Source organism: Plasmodium relictum, assembly GCF_900005765.1.
Source record: "Plasmodium relictum strain SGS1 genome assembly, chromosome: 11".
Taxonomy (NCBI): domain Eukaryota; phylum Apicomplexa; class Aconoidasida; order Haemosporida; family Plasmodiidae; genus Plasmodium; species Plasmodium relictum.
In genome coordinates this window covers 908,634-933,136 of record NC_041689.1, presented here as the reverse complement: position 1 = coordinate 933,136, position 24,503 = coordinate 908,634, and the positions used below count along the sequence as shown (strand labels likewise).

The 24,503-nt window shown below is 17.7% G+C and overlaps 7 protein-coding genes across 7 annotated transcripts; 4 read left to right on the top strand and 3 right to left on the bottom strand.

Annotated features, from left to right (window-relative positions):
* Positions 1–1,455: 1,455 nt before the first annotated feature.
* On the bottom strand, positions 1,456–2,529 carry PRELSG_1123600 (N-acetylglucosaminylphosphatidylinositol deacetylase, putative; the record flags this gene model as incomplete). The annotated part of the gene is made up of 5 exons (XM_028677511.1): positions 1,456–1,474; positions 1,543–1,581; positions 1,700–1,804; positions 1,967–2,034; positions 2,110–2,529. 5 exons carry the CDS (start codon positions 2,527–2,529, stop codon positions 1,456–1,458), a joined length of 651 nt encoding a protein of 216 aa, XP_028533893.1.
* Positions 2,530–3,551: 1,022 nt separating this feature from the next.
* On the bottom strand, positions 3,552–5,470 carry PRELSG_1123500 (conserved Plasmodium protein, unknown function; the record flags this gene model as incomplete). Its single annotated transcript, XM_028677510.1, has 4 exons — positions 3,552–4,786; positions 4,886–4,927; positions 5,040–5,241; positions 5,330–5,470. The coding sequence occupies 4 exons, from the start codon at positions 5,468–5,470 to the stop codon at positions 3,552–3,554; spliced, it is 1,620 nt and encodes a 539-aa protein (XP_028533892.1).
* Positions 5,471–10,636: 5,166 nt separating this feature from the next.
* PRELSG_1123400 (conserved Plasmodium protein, unknown function) lies at positions 10,637–12,971 on the top strand (the record flags this gene model as incomplete). Its single annotated transcript, XM_028677509.1, has 11 exons — positions 10,637–10,699; positions 10,778–10,888; positions 11,028–11,209; positions 11,289–11,475; positions 11,577–11,650; positions 11,722–11,818; positions 11,917–12,001; positions 12,120–12,367; positions 12,457–12,519; positions 12,636–12,749; positions 12,870–12,971. The coding sequence occupies 11 exons, from the start codon at positions 10,637–10,639 to the stop codon at positions 12,969–12,971; spliced, it is 1,326 nt and encodes a 441-aa protein (XP_028533891.1).
* Positions 12,972–14,186: 1,215 nt separating this feature from the next.
* Positions 14,187–16,017, top strand: PRELSG_1123300 (sphingomyelin synthase 1, putative; the record flags this gene model as incomplete). The annotated part of the gene is made up of 4 exons (XM_028677508.1): positions 14,187–14,385; positions 14,627–15,396; positions 15,618–15,743; positions 15,820–16,017. 4 exons carry the CDS (start codon positions 14,187–14,189, stop codon positions 16,015–16,017), a joined length of 1,293 nt encoding a protein of 430 aa, XP_028533890.1.
* Positions 16,018–17,256: 1,239 nt separating this feature from the next.
* Positions 17,257–18,456, top strand: SMS2 (sphingomyelin synthase 2, putative; the record flags this gene model as incomplete). The annotated part of the gene is made up of 1 exon (XM_028677507.1): positions 17,257–18,456. The coding sequence occupies one exon, from the start codon at positions 17,257–17,259 to the stop codon at positions 18,454–18,456; it is 1,200 nt and encodes a 399-aa protein (XP_028533889.1).
* A 640-nt stretch (positions 18,457–19,096) lies between these two features.
* On the top strand, positions 19,097–20,173 carry PRELSG_1123100 (conserved Plasmodium protein, unknown function; the record flags this gene model as incomplete). The annotated part of the gene is made up of 1 exon (XM_028677506.1): positions 19,097–20,173. The coding sequence occupies one exon, from the start codon at positions 19,097–19,099 to the stop codon at positions 20,171–20,173; it is 1,077 nt and encodes a 358-aa protein (XP_028533888.1).
* Positions 20,174–20,647: 474 nt separating this feature from the next.
* Positions 20,648–24,073, bottom strand: PRELSG_1123000 (DNA polymerase 1, putative; the record flags this gene model as incomplete). The annotated part of the gene is made up of 1 exon (XM_028677505.1): positions 20,648–24,073. The coding sequence occupies one exon, from the start codon at positions 24,071–24,073 to the stop codon at positions 20,648–20,650; it is 3,426 nt and encodes a 1,141-aa protein (XP_028533887.1).
* Between the last annotated feature and the right edge of the window lie 430 nt (positions 24,074–24,503).

The following is a 24,503-nucleotide window of genomic DNA, read 5'->3' as shown; positions in this document are numbered from 1 at the left end:
TTATATATGAATAATCAATATTTTAAAGAAGGATAAAATGATGTTTTATTTTTTTACCCAATAATGGCTATTTCTACAAAAAAGATGAAGAAATTTTATTTAAATATAAGTCAGTATTTTAAGAAAACTAATTAAAAAAAATAAATAAAATAACAAATATTAAAAAAAAAAAAAAAGGATGTATATATATATATATGCATATAGGCTTTAATTATCATAACATATTTGTCATATATTAAGATTATTATGGGCAATAAAATATTTTTTTGGGAAGTTGGAATGATATCCTTTTTTCCTGTTTATAATTTTTTCATATATATATATATGAAACAATGTAAAAATATGTATCTAAAAAAAAAATTAAAAAAAAAAAAGATAATTTCTGTATTATAAGATTGAATAATATTAAGGATATACATTAAGATATTTCTGAGAGTTACTTTTTAAAGATAAGCATTTGAATTAGAACAGTTGATGTATTTTTCTTATCAAATGATAAGAAAATTAATATTAATATTAAATTTAAATTATATGCTTATAACAATCTATGTAATTTAAATAATAAATTATTAAAATTTTCAAATAGATAGTTCATTTTAATAGTATTCCGTGTTCTATTTATTTCTTTCCATTTTAAGAAGGAACATAAATTATTAAAGAATATATGATATATATTTATGTATATATATGTGATGATATATTTATTTAAAATCATATTATGAAGTTCATACTAGTTATGTGTAAAATTATGTTGATAGATATTTTTAATAAATTTAATAAAAAAAAAAATTTGTACTATAGTTTTTTCAAGATAAATAATTTTTTTAATGATTTTTATTTATTTATATTTATATTTTTTTTTTTTTTTTTTTTTTTTTTTTTTTTTTTTTTTTTTTATTAAATAAACCAAAAAAAAAAAAAAAAAAAATAATGTAACATAAAAAGAGATCTTAATTTATTTTTTATATTTTTTTTTTTTTTTATTATTTTCTTTTTTTAATGTTTCTAATTACAATTTCATTTCATTTTTTTTTTTTTTTTTTCGTTTTAAATATATAATCTGAAACTTTTTTTAACTATTATCTCTTACGTGTTTGATTTAAAGTGATATTTCATTAAACATTCATTTTATACAATCCAAGAAAAAGGTAAAAATATATTATTTATAAAATGCGTAAAACAAAATCATATCATATATATACGTTTACACATTTTTTACAGATATATTTATAAATTTTGAATAAATAATTTTATTTTTTACAAATTTTTTAATTTTAAAAATCTATAACATATTACAACTCATTTAATAAGGTAAATGTATTGAAGTACGCATATCTATGAAGAAAAAATATATATATAAGATTTATTTTTGAAAGAGAAATAAAAAATATTTTTTATATAGATTTTTACTGAGAAAAAATACAGGATAGAATTCTATAATAAACAAATTGTGACTTATATAAATGCATTGACCCTATAAAGAAAAATGAAAGAAATGAAAGAAATTGAAAATATATGGAAATTTCTTTTTTTCTTTTTTACCTTAACAACAAAAGTGGATTAAAAAAAGAAATGAGAAACCTAAAATTGAGACAAAATAAAATATATATTAATAAAAAAAAAAAAGTGAGATAATAATTATCAAAGTGAAGCAAAGGAAAATTCAAATATTTTAATGCGCAAAAAGAAAAAAAAATACTTTTTGTGTAAAAGAAAAGGAAATGAAATAAATCCCATATATTTATGAATTATATTAGTTGAATTTAATATAAAAATATCTATTTCTTTAATTTTTGACAATAACCTAAAAAAAAAAAGTGATTCAAATAATAGAAATCCGGAAGCAAATTATATTAATAGTATTTAAATTATATAGTATAAAAGAAAAAAAAAAAAAAAACATTTATAAGAATAGTAACATAAAAAGTATTATAACAATTCATTTTTTTTTTTTTTATCATTATACCGGACACTATTAAAAATGCTTATATGATTAGGATGGCCTGATATCCCATAATTGTCAAAAGTTAGAATCTAATAACAATATAAATTTATGCAATTTTTTTTTTTCCTTATATATAATAATAAAATATAGCATATGGATTTTACTGTATTGATATTATGTTTGGAACAATAATCATTTAGGATATTAGAAATATTTTCTTCATCCCAATAATCCCAACCATCTTGAATATTTATGTTATTTAAGACTTTGCAGTTTCGTCTTTCTCCTCCTAAATATGACCATACATGAAAGAGTTCTTTTTCTCTTATTTTACCAAGCCCATATAAATTTCCATTACTTAGAGAAAAAAGAAAAATTTCATTTTTTTCTTTTTTATCAAATAATAATTTCAACGTGGGAAAAAAGAACATAATTTCATCATCTGGATGTGCAATAATTAAACAAACATTTTGCTTCTTTTTTAAATATTTTAGAAATATATTTTTTTTTAGTTTTAAATATGAAAATAAAACATAAACTAATATTATTATAAAAAAAGCGCTTAGAAGTTTTATATAATCCATAATGAAATATGAGAAAATAACAGACAAAAAAATAAAATAAAAGAAAATTAACACATTATATAATCAAAAAAAAAAAAAAAAAAAATTTACTGATGACTAATTATATATAAAAATGTAATTTATTATTATCTAAAAATAATTAATTCCAATAATTCTTTTTAATAATCTAAATTTAAATATAAAAATAAATTTATGTATGTATAATTTTTTTATTTTTACATTTTTTTTTTAGAAAAATTATTTAACAGATTTACGTGATACGATAACAAATCTCTATTTTTTTAAATGATAAATTTTAATATTATTTTTAAATATTTTTAAATAGTTTTATTTTAAAAAAATTTTTTTTTTTTTACTTTTCCAAATTTTAAACAAAAATTTTCGAAATATTTTTTATAGTTATATTTTTTATTTACTAATGAAAGTTTTTTAATTTTTCTTAAGTAAATAACACATATACACTTCATTTAAAATTTATTTATTAATAAGCATTTTGAAAAGTTTCTATTATTATTATTTTTTTTTGTTCTAATAAGATTAGGTTTTTCAATTGAACTTTATAGAATATTTCATCGTTATTCTTTTATTCTTTAGTTATCCACTCTATATTTTTATTTTTTACCATTAATTTATATTGTATTGTTTAATTTTATTCAATTAACATTACTACTTTTTTTTTTTTTTATTTATTTTAGTTTAATTAACAATGCTAAATAAACTTTTTATAGTTTTATTAAATTTGTGCATATATTTCTTAAAAAAAAAAAAAAAGTTGTATCTTGAAAAATGAAAGACAAAAAAAATATACAAAAAAAAAAGAGAAAATCTCAAACAGAAAAATATATTCTTAACAAACGTAGCATTAATAATGCCTTTTATATATAGTGAATTTTTTTAGTATATAATTTACCCAAAAATGAAAAAAAAAAAGGGATCTTAACATAAATTTATTGTAAGAAGAGCAAAGCAATGTAAAAAGAATGAGAGAAAGAAGAAAAAAAAAACATTTAGTATTTTTTTCATTAAATATAAGCACTAATTATTGGATATACATTATTAAAAAATATGTTACGAATTAAGTAATCCCCAGATGAAGTACAAAAATGTAACTGTTCATTATCTATAAAAATATTATCCATTAAATATTTTTCATAATTTTCAAACATTAGATCTCTCAGATAAGATTTTTTAAGCAATGAAATAAAAAAATTCATTCTATTGGATATGTGTTTCATCATACAAACAGTATTTTCAGTATTGGTCATGTTGAATAAAGGATTTTTCTGAGATTCTGTTGATCGTAAACCTTCAGTATCTTTATTGATATCTGTTATTTTTTGGCGCATTATATATAAATCAGTAAATTTAATTAATTTAGAAAATGTTAAATTATCTCTAGAAAGAAAATTTTCCTTTTCATAATAAAATAATATCATTAAATTCATCATATGAATTATATCAACCATACTATCTAGACATATGTCAAGAATGTCTCCCTTAGTTTCATTTACAGAATTATAAATTGAATAAACAATGTTTCTTAAATTTTGTATGGAAAATTTTTCATGAAATAATGATTTAACGCTTCTATTTTTATTATAAATATCCAAATTTATTTGATTAAAAAACCAAGATATAGAAATCATTACATAAACAGAACAAGTATTCTTTACATGATTAGTATCTCTTAAATAAAATAAGTCTACGTAATCTCTTTTTTTTAAAGAAACAACACTTATTTCTTTATTATAAATTCTATCTACTTCATCAACAATACTACCAGCAATAAAAATAAAATTACAAATTGGCTTGATATAATTATGCAAATTTGTTTCTCTTTTTGGATATATCAAATGAATTAAGTTTTCATCTACTTTTTTAGAATATGCTTGGGGGTTTAAAAGTTTTTTTGAAGAAATTTTCATTAAATCATTATTTAAAGTTTTGATTTTACACAGTGTTTTTCTTAAAATTTCACAACTTCTCCAGAAAAAATTTTCACTATCTTCATAACTAGTTATAAATATGGATCTAAAATCAATCATATATTTATAAACATCCCTATTAAAAATACCAAAATCTTCTTTTAAACCCATCATATGTTTGTTTATTTCTATTGATACTTTTGTTAATAATGAACCACAAGAATGATTTATTTGTCTCTCATCATATACATTTACATTATTTAAAAAAGATAGCAACTTAGAAAAAACATACGTTACTGGGTAATTAATAATCATTATCTGATTTATTCCATCTATAAAAAAAAAAATAATTTAAATATTAACATGAAATTAATAATTAGAAAATTAAAAATTCCATATATATATATATTAAATATGCATATTTTATTTACTCCATTTATCAAATTTAAGGCCTAATTGAGGGACTTTAATCTCTATAAAAAGGAAAAGAAATAAAATGTCAGTAATTTTTTAAAATGAAAAAAATTAACATTTATTCTAGCACAAATTTCATATCTTCTATATATATATATTTTTATTTTTTACCTGAATGATTTTCCTTTATGATAAGTTTCAAATTTAAGCATTCTTTTTCATTATTAAATAAATGTTTGCATTGTCTACATATATCTAAATATAATTTTTCTTTTTCTTTTAGTGTTCCGTATAAAATTTCTTTTGCTTTTAATACATACGTTTTTATACACATTAAGTCTATAAATTTTGTATCTTTATTTTCAATTGGTTCCTATAAATAAAAAAAAAAAATGTATAAAAATAAATGAGACAGATTTAACAATATGAATCTCAATTTAAATAAAAAAATTTAAAATTACTTCATTATCTGATTCATAATAAGTTTCTTTATTGTATTCTTCTGTATCACTATCTAATAAACTATCTAAATAGTTGTGTATATAAACTTTTTGATCATCTGAATTTGTAAATGTCCATTTTGTAGAATGTTCTCTTAACATATTAGGACCTAAAATAATTTTTGATTTTTAAAGAAAATGAATATAATAATATATATATTATATTTTATATAAAAACTGTATAAAATAATTCTTTTGAAATCGCTAAAAAAATGATATATTTTTTTTTCTTTAAATATAAATTAATTTATTCTTTTTATTTTTTTTATATTTTTTTATGTAAAAGACTTTAAAATAAAAATGCAATAAAACAATGAGAAATATCATGATAATGGATGCATGCACTAATTTATTTACTTAATAAAATTAATACATATATATATGAAATTTATATATATCTCAAATATAAAGTTAAATGAATGTAATATATTTAATTTTTAATTTTTTCATATGTATTTATTTATTTTTTATTTTTTCATATGTATTTATTTATTTTTTATTTTTTCATATATATTTATTTATTTTTTTTCCTTTTTTATTTTATTCATATTTTTGTATAGAATTATTCTTTGTTTTGCATACTTGTCTGATCAGACTAAAAAATATAAAAGAAAAAGAATATTTTTTTATTTTTATAATTTATATATATTTTTTATTTTCAATTACCGATGAAGTAGATTCTGTATATAAAAATAATAGATAATTATATTGTATAAAAAAAGAAAAAATATATATATTCTCATATTTTTTACACGAAATAATACAAAATAAATTATTATGTAAATTTTTTTCTTAAATATATATTTATGATATTTAAATTTTTCTCTTTTTTTTTGATAATCAAACCGGTATAATAATCTTTATAGAGGTCCATATAAAAAATAAAACAAAAAAAAAGAAATTATTTATTTATTTTATTATAATTTAAAATATAATATTTAATACATATATATATAATTTAATGAATTATTAGATTAATTACAATTGCTATTGCTGGTATTAACAGCTAGTAAAGTATCCAAAATGATAAAAATGGGGGGAGAAATAATAAAATAATTTATAATTGAATTTATGTTATGATTATATTATTTAAAAATGTTAATTATTATAAATATTTCTTGTGTATATCTAAACTTACAATCATCAGAGAAAATTATAGGTACTGACATAATAATTAAAATGAAAAAATTTTTTAATTATGTGTATATTTATTTATTTTAGAAAAAATTAAATTGAAATTTCTAATTATTGTAAATATATCTAATATATTTTTATACATACTTTGCCTACTAGTTGAAGGTATGGGATCTGTTAATATATTTAAAATAAATAAAAATAGAAGAAATTATATATATATATTTATTTTAGAATAATCTTAATTGTAATTTTTTAATTGTTATAAATGTGTCTTAATATATTTTTATACATACTTTGTCTACTAGTTGAAGGTATGGGATCTGTTAATATATTTAAAATAAATAAAAATAGAAGAAATTATATATATATATTTATTTTAGAATAATCTTAATTGTAATTTTTAATTGTTATAAATGTGTCTTAATATATTTTTATACATACTTTGTCTACTAGTTGAAGGTATGGAATCTGTTAATATATTTAAAATAAATAAAAATAGAAGAAATTATATATATATATTTATTTTAGAATAATCTTAATTGTAATTTTTTAATTGTTATAAATGTGTCTTAATATATTTTTATACATACTTTTTCTATTAGTTGAAGGTATGGGATCTGTTAATATATTTAAAATAAATAAAAATAGAAGAAATTATATATATATTTATTTTAGAATAATCTTAATTGTAATTTTTTAATTGTTATAGATGTATCTTAATATATTTTTATACAAACTCTTTCTACTAGTTAAAGGTATTGGATCTGTTAATATATTTAAAATAAATAAAAATAGAATAAATTATATATATATTTATTTTAGAATAATATTAATTGTAATTTTTAATTGTTATAGATGTATATTAATATATTTTTATACATACTTTGTCTATTAGTTGAAGGTATGGGATCTGTTAATATATTTAAAATAAATAAAAATAGAAGAAATTATATATATAATTATTTATTTTATGATTATTTATTTAAAATTTTTTAATTATTATATATATAATATAATTCACCTCCACTTCTTAAATTTTGATTAAAGGAAAGATCAGGATACACTAATTTATATAAAAGAAAAAGAAAATATTAATTTACTTTATGATAATTCAACCTAGAATATATAATTATTATATACATACACCTTAATATATTTTTTTTTTTTTACAAAGTAATTCAGGGGGAAAATGAAAATCTAAATGTGTTTAAAAAAAAAGAAAAGAAAATAATATTTATATTTCTACAATAATATAAGGTTTAATGCTTCATTATATATAGATTAATTCGTGTTTGTTTATATAACCATTAACAGAAGGGAGGATTGAATTAGGCAACACTTTATAATTGAAGAAAAAAAAACAGAAAATAATATTTATATTTATATTTCTACAATAATATAAGGTTTAATGCTTCATTATATATAGATTAATTCATATTTGTTTTTATAACATTCACTAGAAGGGATGACTGAAATAAATGATATTTAATTGAAAAAAAAAAAATTATATGTTTACTTCACTATTTATATTAAAATGTATAATGAATATATTTATATATATACATATATATATTTATAATTCAAATTATTATTATTTTTATAACATCTTCTTATTTTATAACTAAAGTTAGGATTCATATCTGAAATGAAATAAAAAAAAAAAAAAAATTATATTAATTTCCCTTATGAATATTATATTAAAATATATGCCTTATTTTTTTTTTTTTTTTTTTTATAGAGCATATAATTGAATATAATTTTTAATTACAATTTCTACTTGCACTTTGAGTATTATTTACTACATTTAAAAGGGGGAAAAAAAAATTTATAAGTATATTATTTTTAAATATATTTATTTTATAATTACTTAAAGTATTTAGTCAATGTATATTTAACATAATATATTACCAGTATTGTCCCCGGAATTTGATAACTTAGTAGAATCTCTAACTATGTTTAAAAAAAAAAATAGAAATAAATAATCATTTACTTGCCTATTCTATTATTAGAATATAAAATTTTTTTTCTTAAATATGTGTGTATATTCATGTATTTTATGCTTTACATAATTCAGTATTATAATAATCAAACGCTTCTATGTTTGTAACGAAAACAAATAAAAAATGGATGATAAATGTATATATTAAAATTTGTAATTAGTCTTTTTTTGAATGTGTGGGGTTTATATATTTTTTTATTATACCTTCATTACTAAAAGATGGATGTTGTTCTATATTTAAGTTAAAGAAAAAAAAGAAAATGAAAGATAAAATAATTTATATATTTTATTTGTATGTTTTATTAATATTTAATTTAATGTATATAATTTTTTTTTTCTATATGTAACCTTCTGTGTTTATAAATTTAATTAGCAAAATACAAATGGAGATAAAAATATAAGCTTCCATTTTATAAAAAAAAAAATACAATGATAAAAAGGAATCAATTATAATATCAAAGGAAAATTTTATTTTATTGTATTTTTTTTTAATTAATTAAATGGGAAATTGAAATAGTGAAATGTTCTTTATGAAATTATAAAAAAAAACATGAATATTTTATATATATAAGAATTATAAGTAAGAAGAAAAAGTCTGTGTTCTCAAAATATTAAAGCTAAATATTAAAATAAATATACAACTAAAAATTAAAATTAAATTTAATATAAAATTTTTTTTTTTATAATTATTAAAATTAATATAATATGTATATAAATAAAACATTCTCTTTTATCATGTGATCATGATATGCTCTATTTTTTTTTTTTTTTAGTGATTCAGAACTATTCTAATTTTTTTTTTTTTTAATAATTAATAAAAGAAAAATTGTGCTTTATATTAGATGATATGATGAAAAAAAAAAAAAAAGTTCAATTTGAACAAATGAATGTAAAAATAGAAGTTAATATCACATTTTACATTAATCTACAACAAAGCATTCATAATTTTTTGAAAAAAATTATTCTTATGAAAATACTCAAAATATAACTTTCACAGTAATAACCAAAAAAATATTTTTTGTGAAAAACCTGAAAATTTTTTATTTCTTAAATTAATTTAAACTTTTTCAAAGAAAAAGTGATCATACTTATACTTTTATTTCCTTTCCATTTCTGAAATATTACTATTTTATGTCTATTTATTTTTCTTTTTTAATATATGATCACGAATTCCAATTTCTTTAATTTTTTTTTTTTTTTAGCAAAGAAAATGTTTTAAATTATTGAAAAGTATTAATTATAAATTTTTTGAACTAAAAAAATAATGGTTAATAAAAAGAAATTCATATAAATTGTTTTCGAATCCACACTTCTTCAAATGATGCACATGCAAAAATGCTTGGATGTAACAAAAAAGATAACTTAAAAAATTATATATTTAAATATAATTTAACATATATAAGAAAATTCAGTAAGACTTTTAAAGTAATCAGACATTTTTAAATAAATGAATATATATCTTTATTAATTTACAATATATTTTATTATATCAGTTTTTTTAATCTTTGAAAAAATAGCATTTTCTCCTACAAAAAAGACTTGTTCAAAACAATTTTATTTTTTGCCATTTGTTAACAAAAAAAAAAAAAAACTCCGTACATTATTTAATTTTATAAAAATATAAAATTTAAGTTATTTTTTTTTTTTTTATAACTTATATTATTTTTAATTGAAATATCTCCAATTTTTAATTTTTTTTTTTTTGTGCACTAATTTGTCTTTTTTAAGACTAAAAGATATAAAAAAAATTTTATTTTTTTTCCATTATTTTAATTAAAATATTTTTTTTAATAAAAACGACAAATAAAATAATTTTGTATTAAAAAAATATAAAAAAATTTTCATAATGAAAGATATAAAAGATAAGGAATACAAAAATAAAATTATAATAAAAGATATAAAATGAAATAAAACGCGATGAAATAACTTATATGTATAATATAATTTTATTAAAATATTAAATTCATAAATCTCTCGTAAATAAGTAGTTCTATTTACACATTTTTTTTTTATAGTGAGGTTTTAATTTATCTAAAATAATTAAATTTTCATAATAAAAAAATATGCATATTAAATAAAAGAAATTCCTTTTTTATTCTTTACTTTTAAAGTTATTAATATATTTAAAAAAAATGAAAAATACTAAAAAAATCAACTCCAAAATAAAGGAAGAAAAAGAAAAATTGATAAACGAAGTAAAAAATAAAATAAATTAAAAAACTAATTAAAATAATATTAATATTTTATTTTATTTTTAAATGATGAACACAAAGATAAGCAAGATAAATAAAGAAATAGAAGTTGAGAAAAAAAATGTAGAAGATATTAATTCAAAAATAAAAAATATAGATGATAATATATTTTTGGGTTACCACGATTTAAAGGTTGTAAAAAAATATATATGTACAATTTTAGATAAATTTTATGTCAAAAAAAAAATATACAAAAGAATTAAAAAATATAAAATATTAGACTAAATACTTTAAGTTAATATAAAGAGCTTTTTTCTTTTTTTCTAATCAGATATTGAAATTAGAATTAAAAAATAAAGAAATAGAGTTAGAGGAAAATAAGTCATTTAAGTTTTTATCTTCTAGAAAAATTGAAAATATTATAAATAGATATGTATTAAAGTGTTATGAAACCTTTCTAGATAATCTCACAAAAAATGAAATAAATATATATGAGCATTCTAAAACTACAGAGTAAAATTATTTTTTATTAAAATAAATTAATTTGTAATATGAATATTTTTTGATATTTTTTGTTATTTTTTAATTAAAGAATAGAAAAAAAAAATCAACAATCAAATAAAGATTATGATAAACTAATAAATGTTACAAATATTCAACATTTAAATAAATTAAATTCTATTGTTTTGTCTCAAAATGAAATGATAGACGAAATTAACAGTAGATTTACTAGTACCCTCAAAGAAATAAGAAAAAACTACTCCAAAAAAATTAATCTGGTTAATTTTTTAAAAAATTAATTTATTTTCCTAATTTTATAAAAACATATATAAAATATATTAACTATCATAGAATTGTCAATAAATTGATAATTTTATAGGAGAGAGATAAATTAGATAGAAAAAGACAAAAATTTATTTTTAATCTACAAAAAGATAAAAATGAAAATATAAAGTATAACTTATTATATTATCTATATATATAAAAAAATAATATTTATAATAGAATAATATATTTTCGAAAAGAAATATTTTAGTAGAATATAATGAAAATATTTTAAATACACAAAATTATTTTAAATTAATATTAAATGATCAATTAGGAATGATTCAAAAATTAGAGGTTAGTTAATGAGTAAGAAACTAAATTATTATTTTATTTTTTTAATTTTCCTGTAATTATATAAGTTTAGAACTTTTTTTTTTTCATAAATTGGTTAGGACGATAAACTTAATAAAAAAAAAAATTATTTGTCTAAAATGAAATATTTAGAAGAATTCAAAAAAAATATATCAATTCATAAAAGTAATGATAATAACAAAGAGAAATTTTTTTTTCTTTTTCATCGTATTAGTTCGTAAAAAATTACAATTGGAAATATATATATTATTATTTTAATCATTTAAATTTGTAAATATATCAGAAAAATTAGAAAATTTAGATAAAGATGTAGAGTTATTAGAAAAAAATATTATTGATTATGAAAAACTAAAAATAAGTTTGAAAAAAATTAAAGAAAAAAGAAAAAAACAGATAAAGGTCCTAGAAGAATTAAAATTAGAAACAGATATAAAAAAAATGCTACTCACAAAAATTTGCAAGGAATATGAAAAAATATATAATAAAAATAGGATGAAGTTATATACGTATCTACAAAAATTATTATTAGAAGTATATATATAAAAAAAAAAAATTTAATAATGAAAACTGTTAAATATAAAAAATAAAAAAATATATTAATGTTCCTTTTTTTTTTAAAGAATTATTTTTTAGAAACAAAGAAAAAATTAAAAAATGAATCTCTAGAAATAAATACAATAGAGGTTATATAAATTAATAGAATAAAAATCATTACTTAAAATAGCTTTTTTTTTTTTTTTTTTTTTTACTTCTCATTTAAACTTATTTTATAAAATAATTATATTATTCTTTTATTTAGTTGGGAAAATGGCAAGAATCATTTAACCCAGGACAAAATGAAATATTGAATAATGCCTTAAATGAAAAATTTCAAAAATTTGAAATATTAAAAAAAGGAATAGAATATATGATAGTAATTTTATATATTGATTTATAGCTATATCTGTGAAAATAAAATAATATATAATTATTCATTTATATATAACAGTTATATCAGCATACATGTTTGTTTGTTATATCCATTTTTATGAAGGATCTATATGAAAAAAATAAAGAAAATTATGAATCCATAATGCACTTAAATTATTATTCAAATCGCGATTTAGATATTTTAAAAAGAGAAAATGCACCGTAAAAAAAAAAAGACTATAATTTTATAATGAAGAGAGTGAAAATTTAAATATTTCTTTTATCCTTTTTTAACAATATAAAAGTGAAAAAAAAATTACACTTTAATAAAAATGCATTTCATGTATAGGTATAACTCTATATAATTTATAAAATTATATATTTCTTTCTAAATTATTCATATATTTTTTTAATATCTTAAATTTTTATTAATATATCTTTATATTTTTTTTTTTTAGAAATTGTTTCACTTTTTAATTTTTTTGTATTTTTATTTAATTTTTCATACACTTTTTATAATCACAATATATTTTTCACATTATAAATGGAAATAGTCATTAAATTGTACGTTATTTTTTTCGATATTCCTTAAAGTTATTTGCAGGCAAAACAAAAAGTAAATATATGCATGCTTATTTTTATACCAATATTATCAACTGTTAAATATTAATTTACTGCTTATATTATGCATGCATAATTGAAATAATAAAATAAAAAACATTATTAAAAGAAAAAAAATAATAAAAGGAAATTGAAAAAAAAAATAATTTTAAAATTTATATGAGTCTAGAAATTTTATATGGATTTGAAATTTAAAATTTTTATTTTTGTTTCACGAAATTTTTTATATTTTTTATGTTCATTTATTTTTAATTATCAATTGCAAAATTATAAATTTCTCTTTTTTTTAATGTGTTGTATATTTTAAATATGTTAGCTTAAACAATTTTAAAAAAAATTATCTTTTTGATTTGTCCTTTTTTTTTAATATTTCATATAAATATAATTGAAAAAAAATTAACATTTTAGTAAATATTTTATTATTTTCATTTAAATAATTTATGAAAATAATAGTTGTCTTTAATTACATTATTAAGACATTTTACACCGCACATATATATATATATATATATGCATCTATATAATATTTTTTTTTGTTATTTCTAAAATAATTTTTACATTATATAAAATGTAGATTGTGCAAAAGTAAAATATTAAAGGAAAAAAATTTTAAGGCGTCTTAAAGTTTAATTTTCTTTTTAATTGGATATTATCTTATACATTTTTAACATTTTTTGTTACATACTTTTCAACACACAAATATGCTAACAAAATAAATGAGAAACAAAAAAAGATGTTATAAATAAATTTAAATTCATACCATTTATTTGATAATATTATACATATAAATTTTATAATAATTGTAAAAAAGGTAATAAAAATGCCTAAAGTTGAAAATAGAAAAATGATACATGAACTAAATGATCCATTAAAGGATAATGTTAACTTTATATTAAATTTTAACGATACTAAACAAACATATTGTAAAAGTGCTGATAATATTTCAGAAAAGAATGAGAGATTAAAAACGAGTGATTCTGTCTCTCCTGATTTACAAGGTGTATCAATAGAAAATATAGGTATTTAAAAAAAGAAAAGAAAAATATATTAAAAAATATTTTTGTGTAAATATTATGCTTAAAAAAAAAAAAAATTAACAACTTTAATCGAAATATATGTTATATCTCAGTTGTATATATGTATATATATATGAATTAAATAATACCTTTTAATAAATGCATATATTTTCAAAACGTATATATTAAAAATATTTAAAATAAGTTATTATATATATGCATAAGAAGTTTTTTTAATTTTTAGATGATTATTTTGAAAAGAAGAATGATAGCTCAAGGAGTATAGAAATAAAAAATTTGAACTTTAGAAGAAAAATATACAAAATTTTCTTTATCCGTTTGCTATATGCTTTTATCTTTGGAATAATTGGAGTATATATTCAATGCTATTCTATAATATTAAGTGATTCATACTATAATGCTGGTGATGAACCATTAAAAGATAGGATTCATGAATTATTTAAAAAGATACCACCATTTATTAATACAGTATTTGTTAATGGAAACATTATGATTTTATCAATTATTACTCTTTTAAGGTTTGGGTTATTTTTCCCTTTTTTATTGTCATTAACAATGCTAATTAGAATGATTCTTATGTTATCTCTTATTTATTATATAAGATCTTTATTTATTTATGTAACTACTATACCTTGTCCAATATCTACATGTAAACCTTTAAGAGATAAAAGCTTTCTTGAAAATTTATATTCCTCATACCTTATAATTTTTGCTCAAGTATATGAATGTACCGATTTAATAATATCTGGACATACCGCTTATACTACATTATTAAAATTTTTATGGATTTTTTATGAAAAGAATATTTACATAAAAGTTTGTATTTCTATTTACAGTTTATTTATATTTTCTATAATAATAATATCAAGATTCCATTACACTGTAGATGTATTAATGGGATACGTATTTGGAGCATCTGTTTTTATTTGTTATCATTACCTTCTTGATATTGCTGCAAAAAGATATGCAATAAATAAATCCTTTTATATTAACGTACTAAAAAAATAAAAATGATAATTAATACTAAAAATATATATATATTATAAAAATTGCAATAAAAAAAAAAAAAGAAAATTGTTTTTCATATAATGGACCTAATAAAAAAGATAAAAATATTCAATAAAAAAATATTAGAACAGACTCATTTAAAAAAAATTTATAAAAAATAAATTATTTTTTTTATTATGTGCACATTTTTTTTCTAATTTTTTTAGGATTCTGATTATTTAAAATCATTCATAGAAAGATGTAACTTATTTTGTTATTTAATTCCCTTAATTGGGTATCTAGAAGCTTTGGATTATAGAATAGATATCTCTACTTCTTATAATAAAGAATGGGTAACAAGAGAAAATTTCTATATATATATATATTATATTTAATACAATCTTTCATAATTTTTTTTTATAATATTAGAATTCTTTTTGCCCTTGTAAACCGGTGAATTCAAAAAGTCTTATAATTAAAAAGAAAAATGCTAATAATGAAGAATATTATGATTTTAGTGACCATTTTTATCATTCTCATGCTGGAAATGGTTCATATAGCTTATCTTCAATATACAATTTACTGAATAAATGTAAAAATATAGGTAGAAAAAAAAATAATAATTAATTTTTTAATTATTATATATATATGTATTTTTTTTTTTCTTTATTTAGAAAAATATTAGCGAAGAAAAATTAAATATTTCGAGTATATTATGCATAAGTTAAATATAATATGTAAATTAAGATTTTAAACTTTTTTTAATTGTTATTTAATTAACATATTCTTTATAATTTCCTTTTTTTTATTTATTGCTTAATATTTGATTATTTCCCATTATGAACTTAATTTGTTTTTTTATTATTTTTATAAATTTCTTTAAATTTATTATTATTTTAAAATTTTATAAGAGATACATATTTTTTAAATGAATAATTTCTAAAATTTTCGTGATATAATTTTTGTCTATACATTATTGTCCACTAACTTATCTGCTTATATTTTAATGATGATTTGTTAAATGTCTCTATTGAAATTTATAAAAAACTGAATATGCAATTTGGCAAAGATAGAGTAGGGAAGACTCTACTACGTATGTTAAAATAAGTAATACTTTAAGACAAATTCAAAATTCCTTTTTTTTTAAATGTGTGGTTATTAAAAATATATAATTTTTAATACGTAGTGCCTAAATAAAATAAAAATTACTTGCACACATAAATGTGACATCATTAATTAAAATATTCTTTTTTGGTCTTTCATTGAAATATATCATTTATATATATCCTTTTATGTGAAAAATAACTTATATCCCCATAAAAAAAATTATATTCTCTTTTTAATGTTGTTAAAAGGAAAAATTTGGTATGGAAATATAAAAAAAGAAATATAATCAGAGATATATATAAGCTTATTTTGATGACTTCATAAATGTAAGTTTACATAATTTACATGATGAACGCCCGTATCCAAAAAGCTTAATATCCATTTTTTATAAGCAAATGCACAAAATTTTTTTTTTTTTAATAATAAGCTATTATAAAAACTGTATTTTTACATATACTAAAATTTGAACTGATCGGTACGCATAAATGAATAAAATTTAAAATAACTTTGTAATAATCAGTGGAATTGAGGGAAAAAAAAAAAATTCCTTTTTCTTTTTAATTTAAAAAAAAAAAAAAATCTTTTAGCTCTTGAGCATGATTCAAAGGAAAAACAAAAGAGATAGAAGAAATTATTATACATAATAAATCATAATTATTTATAAATATTTTAAGGAATAATTTAAAAATAAACCTTTCATTCTTTTTTTTTTAAATATATTTAAATAAATTGTTAAAAAAAAATTGAAATTTGTAAAAAATGAAAAATACAGAAGCTATGGAAGCAAATGATAAAGGTGAAGAAGTAATAGAAATACAAAATAATAAAAATTATAAAATGAATTGTAACTATCATATAAATATATGTAATGAAATGGATAACGTAACCATATCAAGAAAAGCAACATTAAACGACCCATATGATTTATCAAAATGGAAATTATTTAGAATATTAATAATTAAATTAGCATTTTCCTTATTATATCTAATAGTTTCATTAATTATACAAGGTTTTTTAATGATTTACAGTGATTCCTATTATAAAAGATATACACCACCATTAAGCGATAGAATACATGAATTATTTGAATATCCACCTAAGTGGGCTTCCTATAATTTGTCGAATAATTTAATAGCGATTTTAACAGTTTTTGTAGTTTTTAGATTAATTGTTTTTAATAGCATATACTTATCTATAGCTATTATTTGCCGATTTATTTATATGCTTGGGTCCTTTTATATTTTAAGAGGGATATTAATATATGTTACTTCTTTGCCTGCTACATTAGAGACTTGCTTACCTCTCGAAAGTGGAAATATTCATTTTAATTTATTACAAATATTGAAAATAAACATGAACTTAGTTTATGTGTGTTCAGATTTAATAGTATCAGGCCACTCTTTTTCAACAACTTTACTTTTAATGTTTTCTCTTTATTATATGAACAGTGTAACATTAAAAATTATTTTATCTTTGTTTTGTTGTTTTATTTATGTATTTATAATTATTGGTTTTATACATTATACATCTGATGTACTGCTTGGTTTATTTTTTGGTGTTTTTATTTTTTCCCTTTATCATATAATGCTTGATTTATCTTCACAATATTATTTATTTTCCACGTTATTTGAAGTTAAAATCGTTTCAAATAAAAAAGATGTTCAGGCAAAACCATTTTTTTTAAGATTTTTCCTTGCTAGAATGTTTTTGAAAATTATTCCCTTCTTAGAAGGATTAAATTACACGATGAATTATGCTATAAATGAAAATAATGATTTTTCAACTTTTTGTAATTGTGAAAATTACAGTAAAGATAGAAATTTAATCTCCTTTCATAAATCATCGAAAGAAAATAAGATTTCCATCTATTGTTCAGATCATTTATTTCATAGCTATGCCGGAGATGGTACTATAAATTTTTTATTATTCAAATTTGTCAGATTGATAAATATTAAATAATATTCATCATTTTAATTATCATTTTTTTTTATTTTTGTGACATATATATATATATATATATATATATATATATATATATATATATATATATATATATCTAATTTTTTATAAAAAAAAGTGAAAAAAAAAAATTTTTTGTGTTTGTTATTTAAAATTTTTTTTTTAAATATATACTCAAAGTAGTGTTAAGATAAATTTTAATTTTTTTTAAAAGAAAATTATCTTTAAAGTTTTATTGAACAATTTTAACATTCTTTTTTTATAAAAAAAATACCATAGTATTTTTTTTTTTTTATAAGTTTCCATTTATTTCAGAAGAAAACTTATAATTGTAAATTACTATTAATTTGACAAAAAAACATTTTATGAATTATATAAAGAAATAATTTTAAAAAAGAACACATTTATATGATTATTACTCAATTGAATTTTTAAGAGTATTTGCGTGTTACCAAATAAAAAATTCACAAGAATATAAATTAACTAAAATAAAATAAACAAATATGCAAATGAATAAACAAGTATACAAATAAATATATAAACAAATATTTACAAAATAAATATAAAATGAGAATATAAAAATGAAATATTATAAGACAAAATAAAAAAAGATGTTTTGATGAAATATTACAATAAAGAAATGGAAGATACGAATACAAATTTTTTTTTCGATATGCTTGATATGATTGACAGTTATGACAATGCAAAATTAAAAGATGAATTAAAAGGAAAAAATAATACTAATGAAAAAGTAACAGAAACGAATATAAGTAAAAACAAAACGGAAGTATTGAATAATAATGTTTGTATTTCCGGAGACATTAAAAAATCAAGGAAACAAAATGAAATTAAAAGTTTTCCTGAAGTAAATGAAACGAAACATGAAGTAATATATGAATCAAAAAAAAATAATAATAATTTTTTGCGTAAAACCAAATTTAATGATAACGAAAATAAACTCAAAAAGAGAGGAAAAATAAAAAAAAGAGTAGAGAAGGTTTTAAATAGAAAAATATCAAAAAATTGTAATTTAAATGTTTTATCCAATGAAGAAAGCTTAAATAATGAAACACTAAATCAAAAAGCACCTAATGAAAATATTTCAGATATCTTTTTATATGATAACAAAATATCAAATGAAGAAATGCTAAATAATAAAAATGATTTAGATACAAAATGTAATTTTGAAAATTGTAGAGATTATAATAATAATAATAATGCAAGTCTAAATGAGATATATAAAGTGGATAAAGATATATTTTCAAATTCTCTTGAATGTAAAAGTTGTAAAAATTACTTGAAAGAATTAACTAGTAAAAATTACATGAGTTTTTCAATATATGGTGAATATATAAATGATGGAGAGAATAATTTGCTTTTACTAAAAAATAAGAAGATTGAGGAATTAGAAAATAAAAATAAATTGATTCTACACAAAATGGAAATTTTAAGAAGAAAAAACTCATTTCTAAATGATAAGATAAAAAATTTTAGTACTAGTTTAAATGATCTGAATTTGAATTTTAAAAAGTTAGTAAAAGAAAATAACGTATTGAAAGAAATAAATAAAAATTTAAGTGAAGAATTGGAAAAAGAGAAATCTTCGAATCTTAAAAAAAAAAAAAATATTAACAAAGAATCACCTTATTGCAAAAAATCCTTAGAAAGAGAGTTTGAAGATTCAATAGATAAGGAAATTTTTAATGAATATTATTAAAAAAAAAAAGGAATCGTTAATGCATTTACTGTAGAAAAGTATATATCACAAAAAATGCGTGTAATTATTATTATATATACTTTTTTTTTTTTTTTTTGAATTAAATGTAAAGGTGTGCCTTCAAATATAAATTTTAAAATGAAATATTAATATTTTCCTCAAATTCTCGTATCTTCATTATTTTACCTTTTTGTGGTAATTTTTTTGGTTTTTTATTTTTATTTTTTATTGTTTGTTTTCATTTTTTTCATAATAAAAAATAATATTAAAAAAAAAAGTAACTTAAAAAAAAGTTGGCATAATAAAATATATTACATAAAAATTAATTAGAGCATAAGAAGAAAGATGTTTTAAAAAAGGTTATATAAAAAATTAGAAAGAAGAATTTAAATAATGTTAAAAATGGAAAAAAAAAAAACTAATTCTAAAAGTTAAAAAATAAGAACAACATTGAAATTACAATACATATAGGAATTAAGAGAATTCTTTATAATGTCCACCAAATTCTACCTTGATAGGTAGTTTAAAATTATAATTTTCCAAAATTTGATTAAAATCGCTTGATAAATTATAATTTAGGTTATTTTGTTCATACTGATTAATTTTATATTTTTTATTATTAATTTTTTCCAAATTTTCAATATAAGTTTTGATAGAAATATTATCATGCATGTAATCAAATAATAGCATTAGTCTATTTATTGAATTTGTATAATATATTAAATTATAAAAAGCATTTTCTAAAACAGGTTTTAATAAATGAATTATATAATTAGTGGCTTCTTGCTCACTTTCCAGTAATAATTCATCATGAACTTGTAATATTAATTTTGTTGGTTTCAAAAATTTTTTGTCATCATTTGATAAGGGTGTAATATTATTTATTTTTAATAATCTTTGGTTACTATAAATATCATAACTTAAAATATTAAAACAAGATAATAGTGAAAATTTCATAATGTCTGCTGCACATCCTTGAATTGGTGTATTCATACTAATTCTATATCTATTTTTTATATTAGGAAGTATTATTCTTTTTCTTCCTATTAATGTATAAACACAGTTCATATGCTTAACTAAATATTTCTGCATTTGCATAAATTTATAAACATTAGGAAAAAAGTTAAAAAAATTCTGAATTAATTTATTTGCAAGAGAATCACTAATTAATAAACTTTTTGCTAGTCCACTTTCTGTTTGCCCATATAATATGCCATAAATTACAGTTTTAGTCATCCTTCTTAATTCATTTGTTACCTCATTTGTGTTAAATAAGAGTTTAGCAGTTTCAATAAAAACATCATTATAAGTTAATAACTTCAATAAATTAACATCAAAACTCAAATACGCCATAACAAATAATTCCATTTGCCTATAATCAAAAGTAATTAAGTTCTTACTATTTATTTCTGAAGATTCGTTTTCATTTAATCCATTATCTTTTTTTAGCGATATAGCACATCGGAATCTAGAATGGATATTTTGCAAATTAGGTTGGTCACATGATAATCTACCTGTTGATGCACCTATTTGATTAAAATTGCAGTGAATTTTCTTCGTATTTTTTTGAATATATTTAGGCAAATTTTCTATATAATTTTGAAATAACTTTTTTGATTCCCTATATAATTTTATATTACTTATTATTTTTTTAATTTTTTCTTTTTCCTCCCCTTTTATTGAATCATTTTTTTCTATTTCATCAACTATAATTTTTAACATTTTGTTATTTGTTTGAAAGTTTTTATTTCTTTTCATTTCATTTATAGTATTATTAAAATAAAAAGATGTATTTTCTTCAATTGTGTTAGATGCAGATGAAGAAGATAATGAAGTAACAGTTATAGGATTGGAATAATTACTGTTTATAATATTCCTCATTAAATTATCATTATTATATTTTTCTTCTTTTTTCATATGACTACTTTTATCATTACTATTTTCGCTAGGTTCATTATTGGTATAATCAAAAATACTACTTTCATAGTTAGTTATATTTGAAAAATTTTCATTATTTTGAATTTTTTTTATTTCATACTCACTTTTTTGGTCATACTCTATTTTTTTATCGGAAACATCATTATTTAAAGTGAGATCAAGTAAATTTCTATAAATTAATGAAGATACCTGTTTGGAAGAATTTAAATTTATGCTACAGTTACATAAATTTTCTATCTCCTTTTTATACATAAGTGGATCAATGGAGTTTTTTTGAATTTCTTCTATTTTTTTTTCATTCAAAAATATCCCCCTTTTTTCGATTTCACTTATGCAAAGTATTAATGGTTGTTCCAATTTTATATAAATATTTAATATGTTTAAATTTTCTTCAAATTTTTTAATTAAAAAGTCAAATAAAACAATCAAACAACAATTTCTTGAAATACAATAACTTATCATATCTTCTTCAGTTATTTCGTGCATACCCCTTTTATTTCCAAATACCAATTTCTTAATATTATTTAAATTTTTTATATCCACAGGAATAAATCTAAAGTTATCCTGCTTAATTTTACTTAACCTATTTTTTTTTTCAATTTTTTTTATGATAGAATCCTTATCTTTTTTATCTTTCATATTATTTATATAATCCAACTCATTTTCATTATCCGTTTCTTTTAAATTTTTCTTTTTCTTGTTACTTTTTTCTTTTTTTTTTTGATATTTTCCCCATCCAAAAATTCCAAACTTTCCTGAAACAACATCTGAAAATTCAGGAGGGAATATTGAAAAATACGAAAAATTTATTGGTTGTGTTGAATTTTTAGGATATACATAATTTAAATGATCATTTAAATATACATTGAAAACGTTTTGCAATTTTTCTCCTCTTTGAACAAGTTGCAATAACGAACTTATAATATAAATATCAAACACACTGTTAATGTTAATTAATTTTAATTCAATATTGTTCAATATGTGTATTAATGTTTTAAAATCGTAAACAATAAAAAGAAAAGGGTTGAACGAATCATGTTTTTTTACAAGATTTCCTTGTAAGCACTGGCTTAATATTTTTTTTATTTCTTCATTATCTTTCAAATCATATAAATTAAAAGTAAAAAAAAAAACAATATCTTTAGGATTACTACAATTAGAATTATTAAATTGAATTAAATTAACATTCTCATTCTGAAGTTTTCTTACATTTTCTATTTTATATAGGTTTGTCTCTTTTTTTATAGAGTATTCTATAAAATTTTGAATATCCTCTTCTTTTTTCTTTTTTGGTGTATTTTCATTTACATTATTTTTATACAATTTATTTATAGTATTATTTTTCTCATATAAATTTTCCTTCTCATGTAATTCTGTCTCAACTGTTTTAGAATTGTCCACACCTTGGTTATCTTCATTATTTGTATATTTTATACTAGAATAAATATTATTTTCGTCGTTTTTATAATTTGAGGGATTTACATTTGTGTTTGAGCTATTATGAACTCTTTCTAAAATTTTTTGAAAATTATAATTATCATACTTCTGTAAAAAGTTATATAAATTTATATCATTATTAGGAACAACAATATGAAAAGTTATATTACTAGGTAAAGAAAAACATTTTGATTTATACTTATCTTCATTAATTTCTGGAAACCAGCTTATGTAAATTTTAATATATTTTTTCCATTGTTCTAATATATTATTCTCATTAGTATCTAATAAATCTAAATTATTTTTGTTTGTATTTTTACATTTTTCATATTTATATTGTGATAATGTAGTAAGTAAGGAATATAAGGAATTTACTTCATTTAAAATATAATTCTTTTCATTTAAAAGTTTTATCAAATAGCTATAATTTGTTGAATGATAATAATTTATATTTTTCTTATATATATTTTTATTCCTATTTAATCTAAAAGCTTTATGTTTTATTATAATATCAAATAATTTCATTTTCTCATTTTTTATTTAGAGATGAAAAAGAAAAATACTTGATTTCACCAAAAAATTTCATTTACTTTTCTGTTTCGGTTTTATTGTAATTCATTTTTAAAATATATCTTCTTTCACTTAATATCTTTTTTTTTTGTCTGCTTTTATATATAATTATATATATCATTTTATTTTATTTTATTTTTTTATTTTTATTTATTTTTAAAAATATTTTTGGAAAAAAAAAAAAAATTTAAAGGTATAATCTAATTATTACCTTATCAATATAATTCTCTAGAATATATGTATAAAATAAGGATAAAAATGAATTGCTATTTTGAAAAATAAAATTAGTAAAAAGGTTTTATACATTTTCCTTACTTTTTAAATATTTTTTATAAAAGAATCAACTGGGATTTAATAGTTTTACATAGAAAAAAAATTACAAAGC